General features: G+C 38.7%; 2 protein-coding genes across 3 annotated transcripts in view; one reads left to right on the top strand and one right to left on the bottom strand.

Moving 5' to 3' along the window:
- Window positions 1-10,781, bottom strand: part of LOC128887242 (carbonic anhydrase 7-like) — a 16,808-nt gene extending 6,027 nt beyond the window's left edge. Inside the window, exons 1-2 of the mRNA XM_054143340.1 lie at window positions 10,570-10,781; window positions 359-397 (exon numbers count right to left, since the gene is read on the bottom strand). Of these exons, the coding sequence (XP_053999315.1) occupies window positions 359-397; window positions 10,570-10,612 (82 nt within the window). The 5' untranslated portion in view covers window positions 10,613-10,781. The remainder of the gene's footprint in view (window positions 1-358; window positions 398-10,569) is intronic.
- Window positions 10,782-14,608: 3,827 nt separating this feature from the next.
- Window positions 14,609-15,059, top strand: part of LOC128896373 (F-box only protein 28) — a 6,480-nt gene continuing 6,029 nt past the window's right edge. For both annotated transcript variants that reach the window (XM_054159728.1, XM_054159725.1), the window contains exon 1: window positions 14,609-15,059. This exon is cut by the window's right edge and continues 269 nt beyond it. The gene's annotated coding sequence lies outside the window, so the exon portion shown is untranslated.

Genomic DNA, 15,059 nt, shown 5'->3' with positions numbered 1-15,059 from the left:
CGATCGAAGCTCCGAGTAATTTAGTACAATGTTTCCTAAGCTGGATTGGAAAATATACTTCTCGTGGAATTGTATTAGGTTGTCCTAAAAGTTTCTTTCGCGAGTTGCGTTCGATTATTTTCTGTGACAGTGTTTGTATAAATAGACAATCTAATTTCATAGATATTCATGTTGTAACAGTAATGGAGCAAAATGAATCGTGCACAATTCGGTAATGTAACATAAAACATAAACTATTGTGCATGTGTTACTTATTAATAAAGCGAAAGAAACTTTTTGGACAACCCAATATTAATGGCAACGATAGATAGAAATATGGATTCTAATTCAATAAATAGAAAATTCACGATTCACTTACCATCGTCTCCATCGTAGCTGAAGTTACCGTAGACGAGGCCTGAAAGAAAAGCAAACAAGATGAACATAGGCAATTTGCACATTATCGCGAGTGCTATAAATTTTCTTGTTAGATCGAATCCTGCTAATAATTAAACATCGCGTTCACGTGTAATTTACCGGCAATCGTGGGAGTTTTATTATACTATCGGAATTGAATCCCGGACGATTATACAAAAAAAAAAAAAAACAAAACTATAGTCAAGATAAAGAATAAGTTAACGAAGACCATTGCGTCACAATGCTATTTTACGTAACGCGTTAATTATTAGCGGAATTAGACAAAGTTAACAATTTAAAAAAAAAGTGACATAAGAAATGACATTGTACATAGAGTATACTGACAGAATAATTTAGAATAATACACGGAAATATAAAACAATGCAGCATAATACAGTACGATACAGAAGAACGCAGATTGTATCGTAAAATGGCTCGTTGTTATACATAAAGTAACTAATATTGTATTGTATAAAAAAGTTATACAATATAGACTAACAAGTATTGTATTGTATTTCTTGCAAGACAAGAACCCGGAAGTGCCGGAAAATTCAATCCGCGCCACTCCAATTAAAAGATTGAAAATTGCGACAGGTACGCGAACAATGCTCGTCCAAGCTGTAAACACGAGGACAGGCCTAACAATAATATCAGGCCGCGGCGTGAAGCGTCTCGATAGTCCAGTGAAAGTCGATTCGCGAAAGATACAAGCTGGCATTGCATTCAGCTCGTCACAGATGAATTATTCTAGCCTCCTTATTAGAGGTTGTTGCCGCGGCTCGAGCCGCCTTTCAAGGAACAATATCGATTCGGTACGAATTCGATTCCATGTCTTTACATACCTTTACCTCCACATTCCAGTCAATTATTTACTGTTTTCGATAATATATGACTACCCTACGTTCTATTGAATAATGAAATGCAAGCTCCGCGTATGCAATAATTACAAGCTAGTTTCTTTTATATAAAAATTGGTTGCGAAGTAAGTACGCGACGAAGCGAGAGGAATAATTCTTATCCAGGTAAAGATTCGGAGTAACTGATGATAAACGATCGAATTAAATAGATTCGATTTACTCGCGTAAACGAAAGCAAAGGAAACTCGAAATATGTAAACGTTGCGTACTTTGTTCCCGATTCTCAAAGGTCATTTCATATCTAACTTGTGATTTTCCTAATGACAGTAACGATAGTGGTATAGTACGAAGAAGCAAAAACGCTCGTTAGGTTTTACTTAACCTTTGAAACGAAAACTTAATGAAACTTAACATGAAAACGAATACAATGCGAATCAACGTTGGGCCGATACGTCGAGATGGTCGTAATGTTCACACGAACAACAAGAATGATCAGAATCGAAAATGTTTTTAAAGATGAAGTTCGACGTTAATAGAATACTATAATTAATGTTTCGCGTATGACTCCGACTTTGTCAACAACTGATATTTGATGTCACCTTGTCACGTTTTTATTTCCCAAAGGTCAACTCGTATCACCCTTATAATTTTCTTATAACAGCAACAAAAGTTTGCAGTGTTGTACGAGTAGAGTCACTCACACGAATCAACGTATCTACTACGGCATAAAACAACAAAGTTATACTGTTTGTTTGATAGAAGCTGACCTTTACGAAATGGAAAGAAAACGAGACAGTTGTTTGCCTCAATGGAAAATTGCCACGCATAAATCACAAACGACAGTACCACGAATACAATTTACTTTATCGTACATTTTTTATACCATTCAAGCACATTAAATTTAAAAGTACGTACTAATTTGATAAGAAGTGACGTAATTGATCGACTCGATTGGAATCGTATAATTCCATTAGCAGAAATACGACATTGATAAAAGTCAGATTAAATTATCACAAAGGAGAGATTCGTCGTCATGGGAACACCCTGATTAGCTAAAGTGATTAACGTAGCGTCACGTTATGGGTAATTCATGATCGAATGATAAATCTCCGTCGTTCACAGTGGAAAAACGAAGCCGACCACTTCCTTACGCACAGTAAAGACTCTTCGCGATTACCGGTTAATGAGTCAGCCTGGTAAAGTTCCCTTCCCCTATCGACGTAGATTACTATACCGCTTGCGAACTGCTTCCAGGTCCAACGCACATGCTCGACACGTGCGTCGAATGACGATGGTTTGCTTAGGACGGGTACGTCGTCTCAGAGGACGAGGATGCCTTAGCAGGAGGTCCTTACGTTTGCTCTTCGAGGACTGTAAGCTGATATCAACCGAATATCGTTCGACGTCATTCGTGTCCTTTGCTCTGGCACGCATTTTATCGCAGATGCGACGAATGCTGGAAAAATACGAAACTCTGGCCAAGGATCGCGATCAAAACGAGGGCACGTGAACGGCACAACAATATGTGCGTCATGTGCACGGGGCACAAAAAGATCGCGTACACGAGGCGTATGTGAGAGGCGTGAATCATTAGAAGGTAAAAACTTCCAATTTCTTCGGCGCTCCGATCGATACCGATCATTTAAACGCGAAACGTTCGTTTCAAGAGCAAGGTGATTACGGTCGCGGTAACCCTGAATTGTGCATTTTATTTGATTCTGCGTAAAGAAGCCGTGTACCAGGTGCTTGTGAGCTCGGATGATTATTTAATTTTCCAGTCTTCGTATTTGGTGATTTTGAGGGACCAAACGAAATTTCGACGATCAAGGCTTAATTATTCTTATTCAGACTCAGAAACATCTCTTTTTAAAGTTTTTCTTTTTCTTTTTGCTGAACACACGTATTGCATTTTAAAATATTTCCGATTGCATGCCTTGATTGAACAAAGTCATTTGAATCGCTGATTACTTCCAGAGGAGTATTACAGTGCTCCGCTACAATTTCATGCTGTTACACGTTTCAGGTTTATGATGACTACACGGTTGCGCAACCGGAGTTTAATAACCCTTTGATATCTTTTATATCCCAATGACTGTTGATCATTGTACTGGTTGCGTAGTTACTTGTGACGACAGGAAGAATCTGTTCGATGCGGGAGGGAGGGAGGGAGCGGGGCTGTTTTTTCTTACAAGATGAAACTCGTTTCAGAGTCACGGTCCCCGAAATTTCTAGGCCGTCGATGACTCTTAGTGACTCAATATCCTTTTTCACGAGAAAAAGGATTCGCTAGAAAGTATTCGATGGTGATTCATATTCAATTAGTGACACATTTTTTAATGAAATTTCGTACGAGCTCTCGAGATTTCTTTCTTTCCTTTTACTGTTTGTCAATATTTAATCGAGCCCCTCCACCTCCTCTACCGAAAATAGAGGCCAATAACTTACATAAAATTTATCAGTTACTCGATTGTCCATACGTTAATTCGTTACCTTTAATGCGTTTCGATGACCACGCGATAGAGATTACCTCCGAAATAGATTAATCGTTCCTCGTATGCCGCTTTCATCATCGAGCGCAGTCTAGAGTTTCATTTATCATTCGCGAAGGAAGGAGTTACGTTACAAGTTTGCAGATCGCGTATGGAGGATGTCTCAGCAGAAAAGTAAAACGCTGCGGTAACAAACCGTTTATAACAATCGAAAACACGTACGATATTATTACACCGAACGTCGTTTAATATTGCCACACTTTAACGCATACGCGACACGTTAAACGACATTTTACAGTTTACTACTATTCATTCCTATCCCGTTCTACTTGAATGTGTACACGTCGCAAATCTATCAAACAAATATTATTTTCATGTTTCAACCGGCTTATCAACATGGCGACGCAACTCGTGGGAACCCTTTACCAACCATAATATATCGATTCACGGGGCGTGTACGGGCATTGCGATATATGCAAATATTTAAAATATCTATGCTCACACGACGTTCTCTCGAAACGACCGCACCCCAACGATCTATCAATGCCTTGTGCGTTCGTCTTCGAAACGCCATGTATGTAGAGCATACACGAGCTAAAGCGTGTGCTCGATTGACGCTAATGCCGTATGTATAAAGGTAATTTTAACGTATCAGCGATTGCACGTGGGGTCATTTCGCGCTGGTCGTAAATCAGTCGCACGCTGTACGATTTCGAAATCTCTGACGTTCGACGACATAGTATACTGGAGGAATTACGGTGGCTACCGGGTAGAACTCACAGGTAGAACTAATTGCGATTAAAATTTGTAGAGAAAGGTTGCTTCTAATATTCTTATTGTAAAAGAAAGATTTATTTTGCAAACAGTTGGGTGAAATTTATTATTGGAGGCAACCTTTACGGCGCATCAGCGTCAAGACGCCCTGACAGTATTGAAATTACGATCTCCAGCGCGAAACTAGCGCGCATGCGCGTCAATCCCGCGCGCCTCGAGGGAAATCACCGCGTAACGGGGTTTTCAAACACGGAATCGATTCGATCACCTCGGCCAGCCAATGACACTCTCGGTCCACGCGAGCGCGCCTCGCTTTTGGCGCGTTTTTTCCCCTCCCGTTGTCGATTGCGCAACACGTGGCATGCGGCAAATTGAGCAAAATTTTTATAGACATTACACATATCTTTCCGGAGCACGTAACTTGAGCGATAATGAAGCCGTAGCGATTCGATGTTGCGATTCCTTCGCTCGGTTTCTTTCCTGCGGACGTCCTTCCGACGGAAAATTGCACGTAATGATTCCTTCAACGAATATGGCTTTTTCCGATGTTGAATAGGCTGTTCGCGGTCTCTTTGTTTCCGTCGCTTACGCCTCGCTTCTTCCATCAGCCAAAAGTCGTCGCTCGTTCAGTTCGTGTTCGACCGTCCTATTCAGTCGAGGATGTTTTTATTAACTCCTAAATTCCAGAAATAAGCTCCAAATTCATTTTTTAGTTAGCAATTAATTTTTGTGAATCGTTCCGTTTCGTTTCCAGTGAATATATTTTCTTCCTTTTTATCGAAGTAACGTTATTTAATCAAATCTGTTCACGATACACTGTTGCTAAACAACTGGGCAAACATGAATAAATTCTGCGCGTTGCAACGATCAAATATGTTACACAATTACAGGAGCGCTTTCATCTTCGAGTTACGCGCCTTGAAAATTGCGCCTCGTCGAGATGATTCCGCAGCGACTGTTAAAGTACGCGACAGTTATTTTCTATCGCTTAGACAGCGGTGCGTTTCATTATCTTCGTTAGCCGCCGAATAGCGTCAAGAATGAGAGTGTTGGTCCTTGCTCGAGGAATCCATTTTAAACGCTTCCTCTGACGTGCAACAGTAACGAGCTATAACACGGAAAGGAAACATTTCCGGACGTACGTTTCTATTTCTATCGTTACAATAAGCAGAATATATTCTTGACGTTTCGCCATTTATTTTTGGAACGACCTCTCTAAATATTTGCACTCTATCAAACGAGTGGAGAGAAGTGCTATCAATCAATTGATTTATTTAGTTATTCCAATACAAATAATTAAAGTATTAACAGTGTTAATTCAACACCAAACCTACCGACATACATTTGTAGCTACTTTTACTATAACTGGACAAATAACTAGTTTCAACCCTTTGAATTCCACTCGTTTCTCTTTTAAAAATTGAGTGTATCGAGTTCAAATTCGTCATAAATCGGTAGAAAAGAATAATTTAACTCCGATGCAAATGATGTTCATTTTTCTTTCTAATTGTGGCGTTGGTTCTGTGAAGGTAGAACGAAGGAGTCGGGCTTATACATGACCCGAGAACTTGTGAGAAATTCGCAAACGCTCGATGTCCCTCTACTGGTGAGGAGAGGAGGTGCCACCACATTAACATACTTATTTTAATTTTGATTTCCAATTCTGCTTGATAATTCTCGATACGGCGCGTTTTTAAGTATTCTGACGCATTCGTTCGTTGATTATTTTAGACGGTGGTCTATTGTGCCGGTTTATCAAACGACCGAAATCGCGTCGCGATATTCGGCGATATTGCTGTCCACTTCTTCCGAGGTTAAACGACGGTGCGTTTATCTAGCGTGATCGGCCAAATTCGTGGCGTGATATTTATCAGTAAATTGTAGCGTACAGGAAACGCGAGGCGAAAATTCTTTTTTTATAGCTGCCACAAAGAGGGCTTATGTAGTTCACCGATCCCTCGCGTCGTTTTATTGTCACAACCGTCGATGATTGCGAAATTCCACGTTGAATTACCTGAGGGGGACCCAGAAAGTATTTTAAGGCATCGCGGTAAACGCGTCTAGGTGGCCAGGCTATTGGCAACCCGGTATCGAAACTCGAATCTCTCGTCTCTTCAATTACATTCAACGTTAATCAGCTGCAATTCCCGGGATCTTTGTGTAAAAATATTAAGCCTAAATAGGAATTTATTTTACTTTGAAAATATTACAATACGAACTGTTATCAATAGTAATTTACATGTTATATTAGAGAGACCAAAAAGTAATCGAAATGTCGTCGACTTGGAAAAGTTTTTCAATGAAGAATCGAAGGACTTTTCTAAAAAGGGAATCGAACAACTTTTTACAAAATAACAAGTCTTTGAAAATATTAGAAAATGATGGAAATTATTTTGTCGTTTGGTATTTAAGATTTCTTTATTAAATAAATGTTTTTCGCCAGGAAACGAAAATTCTTGTAGTCTTCTCGCACATTTGAACTTCCTAAAAATGCATAAAGATCCGCATTCTGACCAATCGTCATTGGCTGCTATTTGGAAGAATTCTCGGAGACCAGGAGGTTTAACCACCTAATAAATTATCACTTATCGTCGACGACTACGAGCGCAACGTTTGACCGTTCGACCGTTATCCGTGTTTCTCGTTCGATTGAAATGCAAAACCTTTTATATATCCGCGACGAAGATAAGTGGACCTACGACGCTTTCATAATAGACGGCTCAATTTTCGCGCAGCGAGCGCGAAGACGCTAAACGCGACCGCGTGGAAATTGACGAAAACGTCGTCCGACAGTTTCGATTTCTCGACTGGGAAATTGAGCTAATTAACCGCCGTGCTCGCTCGAGGAACGTCGTATTAACTCATTTTATTCTAATCGCTGGATTACATGCGATCGTGCCACCCTTCGGACTAATATGAAAGCAGATATCATTCTAGGGATTGCCAATTTCTCTAAAAAAATTCATTTTATTTCGTTCATCTCACACCGACTAGATCATTGCAGTGAATTCGCTAAAAAAAAAAAAAATGGAGCACAAAATTGATCCAATAAAAAGATCCTGTCTTGTTATTTTGTAAAAAGTAGGATAAGTATAATAAATGAAAATTATAATGGTAATTAATGTATACCGTATATATTATAATAATTATATGCACATATAAATATTTATTTATTTATTTATTTATTACTATTTAATAATTGCCCGTGAGTGGACAAATCGTACACTTTGAAAATGTTGCAGTTTAATTATTGCATCGAACAAATCTCATTCGAATATTTCCTCCTCTTATGAAACTCTCTCTCTCTCTCTTTCTCTCTCTTCTCTTGAGGAAATGTGAAAATGCATAATCCAGAAAATCGATTAAAAACATCCCGAAACCTTTTTACACTACTCGCGTTGATGTTCGCGGGTAAAACGTTACGTAAATTCGATGATGCCCGCCGTACAGCCAAAACTTATTTATACCGTGGTAAGATTTATTAACATACGTATATATCGAATCGGTGGCGGATCTCGTACATTCGCGTAGACACGTGCAACACACCGTTATGTAAGTTTCGCATTTGTGACATTGTTGTCGAAAGCTGATTAGATTTGTCCTCCGTAAGTAATTATTACAACTGAATACTCGCCGATACGTGAAATTGTTTTTGCGGAATTCTAATTGTTTACAACAACTAACGAGTCGAGCTGGTATTGATGCGACTGAGAAGACTATCGCTTTGCGACACGAGTAAAATGTTGCTTGTAAAGGCCAATGACGAACGACAAAATCTAGCGACTTAATGACGCTATACTTTTTTAATAATTGTCTTCATGGAAATGCTATACCCAGAGAGGATCGTACCGCCTTATGATCGAAACCACGTGAATAAAGAATTGGATTCGTTCCGCAGTGCTTAAACAATTTAAATAAATAATATGCTTCACTTCTTTTGATTACGATTTTAAGAAATTTCAGAAATTCCAAAAAATGTGGATACTTAAATTTTTCAAGCGGAGCCCCTTTGAAGCGTACAAATTTCTTTAAAATAAAAAATAATTTTAAGTATACACATCATGGAATATAATATTATTAATAAACTAGTAATGAAAATAATGGAAAAATCGTACGACTTATTTCATACTATATATTGTCCTGCTCGTTCTAACACGAGCTAGTTATAAGCCTATTTCGATTATTTCTATTATTAGCTCAATATCAATATATACTACATTTTTCATAATCAATATTCTCCTGATTATTGTATGAAGCTACGCTTCACCAACAGCGCTGCAATTGCCCTTTCTTTTTTTCTACCTTTATTTTATTTTATATCCTATTATTTTATTTGTAAATTAATTTTGTTTTCACCGAAAGCGTGCAGGATTTCTTTAAACAAATATCTCCAAGCGACGCCCAGTTTTCACATTTCGCGAATTTTACTTAACCATTGCAGTCGCACGCGTCTCGTTCGCGCTTCCGTGTCGAATTCTTCGACAATGTTCTAATTATCGTTTACATACTGCCCGACAATGCAAGGGCTGAGTTGTGTACGTGGATCGACCACGTCCCGCTGTCTCACTATGAATTTCAATCGGTTCCGTGATATTAATAATAAGCATTATTAACACAGTGTCGTCGAGCGTGGTAACGGTTATCGAAAATGTTGCACGTATCGTAACTTATCGTGTAACTTTTTATTTTAGGTCAGTTTGTCGCGAGGATCAAGTGTTAGCAGTGTTGAACTTTTGGTGGCAATGACTTCTTCGAATAATGTCACTCAGTCGCGTATTTTTTTTCGTAAATTGTCGTCATTTATATCGATGAAAATATTTAAAAAATTCGTGAAGTAGTGGTTGTAAAAGCGTTCGTGTGTTAGTAATACTGAGTTTGTAATTTCTGTTTGTCAAATTAAAAATTGTCATCCTAATTGTGACAACTGTTTATGATTAATTTTCATTGAAATTACCGAGGCTGACAAACGTATTTTCTTTTCCTTTTTGTACGCTTAGAGGAAGAATCGAGATTTCTCTTTCAAGAAGGAAGAGACCGGAGATGGGCAAAATATTCAAGATAATTTATTCAAATGACAGATGATTTATGAAAACAGCGTGTAGTGATTTATTCTCAACATGTATTCCACCGAACAATTAATGAGGTAAGCTTGTACTTGCCCAACGTGAAATATTATTTGAAAATGCAGGTTGTCCGTGCAGGAATTTCTATTTTCAATAGTACACTTCAATGCAACATTATAAATGTAATAAAATTATTTTTATAATCCGTATATGTAAATTGACAGAAAATTTTCTAAACTGGTGAATAACTAAATCACAGATAGAAATTTATATTATTTTAAATAATAATACATGTACGAACTACCTGCGTGTTTATTCTGCATTTAAATTTTCATTCTATACATTAAATAATAACACAAAATAAAACACCCCAAATCACAATTTTCATTGAAGAATCAGCCCCTAAACTATTCCACATTTAATTACTCGTTCGAAGTGCGTCCATTGCAATTCAAATTTCGAAATGTATAATAATTCAATCCCACAGTTCAGATTGCAATTAGATCCAAACAACGCGCACGTATGACAATTTTCATTGAAGAATCAGCCTAGAAAGTAGCCCACGCTTTCATTCTATACTTCACATCATAATACCAAATAAAACGACACAAATCGCAATTTTTATCGACGAACTAGCCTCGAAAGTAGTCCGCACTTAATTACCCATCCGAAACGCGTCCAGTGTAATTTATATTTCTAAATACGATTCAATCCTGCATTCTATACTTCAAATCGTAACACAAAATAAAACAACAGAAATCACAATTTTCACCGAAGAACCCAGCCCCCTAAACTCGTTCGAATCGCGTGCAATTTATATTTCTAAATACATAGTAATTCGATCGCACAGTCTCCATTCTAATTGAAAGCAAATAATGCACGTTGATCGTAATTTTCATTGAAGGATCAGTCAGGAAAGTAGCCCAACGTTTGGTCCGTTACTCGTACGCGTTTGTTTAGCTTAGAAATTCGCCAATGAGAGGAACTTACTCGAGAAGAAAAGTGGTCCAAGCGTGAAGATCAAGAGGGTCATGATCGGAGGCAACGATCACTGTTCACAACGCGTCGAAGCTTCTTCAACACAGTCGTCAACGACGCGAGGCTACCTATGAAATGCGAATACTCTGTTACGGTCGGTGGTCGACTGAGCACTGTCCGCCTGTCGGCTATGTTAAATAAGAGACCAACCGCTTTTATTTCGCGGTAGCCTATCGACTCTGCACAAATTTAATAGCGACACGGAGACGAAGAAGCTCACCGATACCGAACCAGCTGCCGATATGAAAGTCTGCGACGAGGGGGAGGTGACTAGGCCCCCTAAAGTACATTTCTATGAGTCACCTTTCCATCTCGAAAACCCCCCCCGACGATCCTGGAAACCGATACAGATGCGCGATTTCGCGAAAACTCACTTCGGGTACGCGGCGCAGGCGGTTCAACGACTTCGTTGTTCGTCGAGACTTCGTGTTAACAAACAGATCGAAAATAAACACGAAATGGTCGAGAACGAGTAAGTTTGTTGGCAATTGGACTTTAAGCAGGCCATCGACTCATTTCTTCAGCGCTTTGACCGAATAAACAGCTTTGGTATTGTGCGAAGCGACGGACGCGATGCGGCAAGAAACGGGGGCTGGGGGTTCCCTTTTTTTTTTTTTAAGTGAAAGGAACGTAGTTCGATTAAAGTGAAATTAAAGCGTAGAATTTGTATCATTCTTGGAGATTGGGTTCTTGAAATTTGGAATCTTTTTGTGAGTTTTGGATCGTCACTTCTTTGAGCTCTTCTAGGTTCCCCGATTCAGAATTTTTTCGTGAGTATCGAGTCCCCCTGTTTGAGCTCTTCTGGAACAGGAAATCGAACAACAAACAAATGGAGCGAAGATCCCGTATGCAACGAAGAAGAGGTACTTCATCTGGTACGCCGATTGAAGTATGCAACGCCACTCGCAATTATCACTCCGTGCGCGTTTCTATGAAATAGATCTGCATTCGAATTTTATGATTCTATAATCAGTGGGCAGCTTAGTGGCACTGTTTAACGTTTTATTTGTTATCTTCCATTCCGCGTAGCGCATTTTAAGGCTCGCAGTTATGATTCATCGTATTCAATGGACGTGGAAAACGATTACAATTGTGATCAACAATTCGTTAACAAATTAAATTAATTATCATAAAAAAAAAAAGACGTAGTTATCTTTAACTATTCTTAAATTATTCCTAAACAGTTATTTCTTGACTTTCTTCTGAGGAAATGAACGAAACGTCATAATAAAGATAGAGAAAGACTTTCGAGTGAGACTTTTAAGGCTCCGATCTCCTGGCTTCATTTTTTTTTTTTTCCTTCAATTGAATAGGCGTGAAATTATAGCGCGATTTCGTGTAAGATACGTAGCGTTACACTCTTTTCAATTGATACGATGAAAGGAAGTCGTCTATTTAGGGCGTTTGCGACACGTGAAGCAGGGCAGCTTGCGGTTCTTTGACGTTGGAAAACACGACCGAATGTTGTCCCCTGGATGCGTCAGCTTCCGTTTCGTCGGGTTCACCTTCCGGTCCACGATTTTTTCCCTATCGGCGACGAATTCGCGGAGTCACCGTTCATTACCTAATCAGTCCGTTGGGCATTATTGGATAAATACCTAATCGTATCCTGGTCTTTGTGAACGAAACATCGATTATCCTCAAGATGTCCCCCCATTACGCATTACCTGCCACGAATTTTCCAATTTTAATTCAAACGTCGGGCATCATCGGGGGATCATTCGAATTGACTTCAATTTGAATGGTAATTTAAGCACGAATTTTATTGGGTAATGTGATATTGACGATTACGCAACAACGTGAATAAAAAATATATAAAAATATGAAATAATGTAAAACAAGAGTATTTATGTGGTTAGTAAATTTGATTAATGATACCGAGCGTTCATGGAATAAAAAATTGAAATGTGCACGGTCAGAGGTGAGATTAGAAATCTCGAGCGAAATAGAACTTCTAAATTATGACATATATTTTGCGTATCAAGGTCTGACACGACGCATGTAGAAATACCTACATTCTACGTTTCTTGAATTCCAAGTACAGCAGCATCGAAGCAAGAAGAATTTTCATGAATAATCACCATTTACATACAATTCTCTCTAATTTAAATCATCGGACAAAAATAGATTCTATTTCATCTTATAAATATATTTATAAATAACAGACTCGAATAAATCTCCGGAAAATTAAATATTTATAAATGCCTGAAACTCTTTGTTAAACTGTCATTCTGAGGTTATCGATACATTTTTAATTGTAAAGTTTCGTTGGAACGATGCTTAGAGGCAATTATTGCGAAACATAAGCTTCCGGATGTACATACTTGTGAGTAATGCGAAATATCGATGGTTGCTTCAACGAGCCCCTGAAATCATTTATGAAGGTCGCTCGATTCGTTACCTTTCGGAATAAAGATTTCATACAACTAGTTGGTGGATTGTTAGACCCAATTTCACAATTATTATGACACGGACGCAGAAATTGCTGCGTTGTGTAAAAGCAATTGCCGCGGCAATATATTTGGAAATAAGGCTAGGGCAAAGACGGATTCATTCGCGAAAGGTCAACGAGATAATCATTTTGGGGCGACGGTGACAGGTTCGTCATGATTTATATTTTTGGCCACTTTGATGGCCCGTCCTGCATGTTGGATGATCTATTATACCTGCTCGAGAGGGGGATTCATTGATCTAATTTAAAAAGAAACTAGTGCGATAGTGCGAACGTTTCAATTGTCGGAATTCCGACTTCCCCTTTCTAATTTATTATCCTAATTTAATACATTACTCGGAATCCTCGAATCATTTTATTTTGGAATTTTATAAAGGGTAAGATTATTATTATTCGAATTTATAAAGGAATTAGCATTTGTGTTACTAAATTTAAATTTTAATATCTTTAGTAATATTTAAATTTTAATATTACTAAATTTAAATTTTAATATCGCACGAAATAGAACCATGTTACACCTCCGTGGTATCAAACAACATTGAGGATATTTTTATACTCTTGAGACACCGTGTATATTTAGACACGTATGAAAAATCATACAGATGTTAAGACAATGATACATTGTAACGTGGACTATTATTAGAATCGTATCTAAAATTGGTTTGGTACAGTTACGAATTTTCACCGAGCTATTTTGAATAAACTTTACGACTTTCATATTTTAATATATCTCAAGTAGAACGCTATGACATAAATAGCAAATTGTTCTCGTAATAACCTGCTTATTAAAAAGTTATACTTATTAAAGTGTACTTTTAACTACACTTTAGATTAACGTTAAATTCTTTTTGCTTCTCGTTTCTGTTTCTAGGTTACTATCGACGACAAATTATTTCAAAATAATCAATATAATCTTTGTATCATTCGATTCGAATTACACGCTCTTCCTATTGATTAGCGCGATCTATAGATGTCGCTAGTGGACGGTGGAAGAACATCGTCGTGAGATTACGATAGTTATGCTGTTGAACGAAAGAGGGATTTCAAAATTCCTTTAGCCAGTTTATCTTGACCTAACCGCATTCAAATTTCCCGCGTTTCGAACCGATGGCGCCACTGGTTGACCAAAGTAAGAAGGCTGAAAGGTTACTCGCGAGGTCGTTTCCACCTGTGATTTTAGTTTCTTTCTCTTCGCAAGTTGTAATACTATTGGATAACAGATTTGTATTTTCACAGAGTAAAAATGATCTCTTCGCATACAGATTGTACGCGAATTATTAAAATGCTGTTAAAGTAGCATGCATTGCAAACCGATCCACGCAATTCGCCAATCGTAAACCTAAACAGGAGGAGTTATCTTCAGACATTTCAAGTTCAGCACTTTCAAAACTTGCCGCGACGTAGCACAGGTGGCAGCACCGATTGGTCCTACCAAGATGGCGGAAATACTCTTCCCCCGCTCCCCGCCGAGTATTTCAAACCCCCCCCCTTCTATGTATATACCTAGCTCATGCACCGTCCTTTAGGTCCATGGTGTACACATATGTATGTACTGTACATTTCGTCGCGATAGTCGTCATCGTCGACATCGGCGTTGTTTGTGCGCTGATCTCGATTCTGGCTTCGAAAGCAACGGATTCGCCCGTTAAAGCGAGTCACGGGCACAGATACAGAATAAATCATTCCACGGGGAGCCGATCTCCCGCCTGCGAACGGGTCGCGTTAGACAGTGGTCATCGTTACCCTTTATTTCGATATTTCGTAGAGAACAGAGTCGACAAACTCGGCGATCTGTCGATAGAGCAGTGAAACAGGCTTTGGTTGTTGCTAACGAAATAGAGAAACCATTTCGACGATCTGCACGCGCGGGCTTTTTTCCTGGATACGATTCTACGCGTGTCAGTGCGCCATAGTTACACCGAGTATATTGCCCTAAGAGGAACAGAGAGAGAGAGAGAGAGAGAGAGAGAGAGAGAGAGAGAGAGAGAGA

Source organism: Hylaeus anthracinus, unplaced genomic scaffold, assembly GCF_026225885.1.
Source record: "Hylaeus anthracinus isolate JK02 unplaced genomic scaffold, UHH_iyHylAnth1.0_haploid 0, whole genome shotgun sequence".
NCBI classification, from domain to species: domain Eukaryota; kingdom Metazoa; phylum Arthropoda; class Insecta; order Hymenoptera; family Colletidae; genus Hylaeus; species Hylaeus anthracinus.
This window is presented reverse-complemented; position numbering and strand designations above follow the sequence as displayed.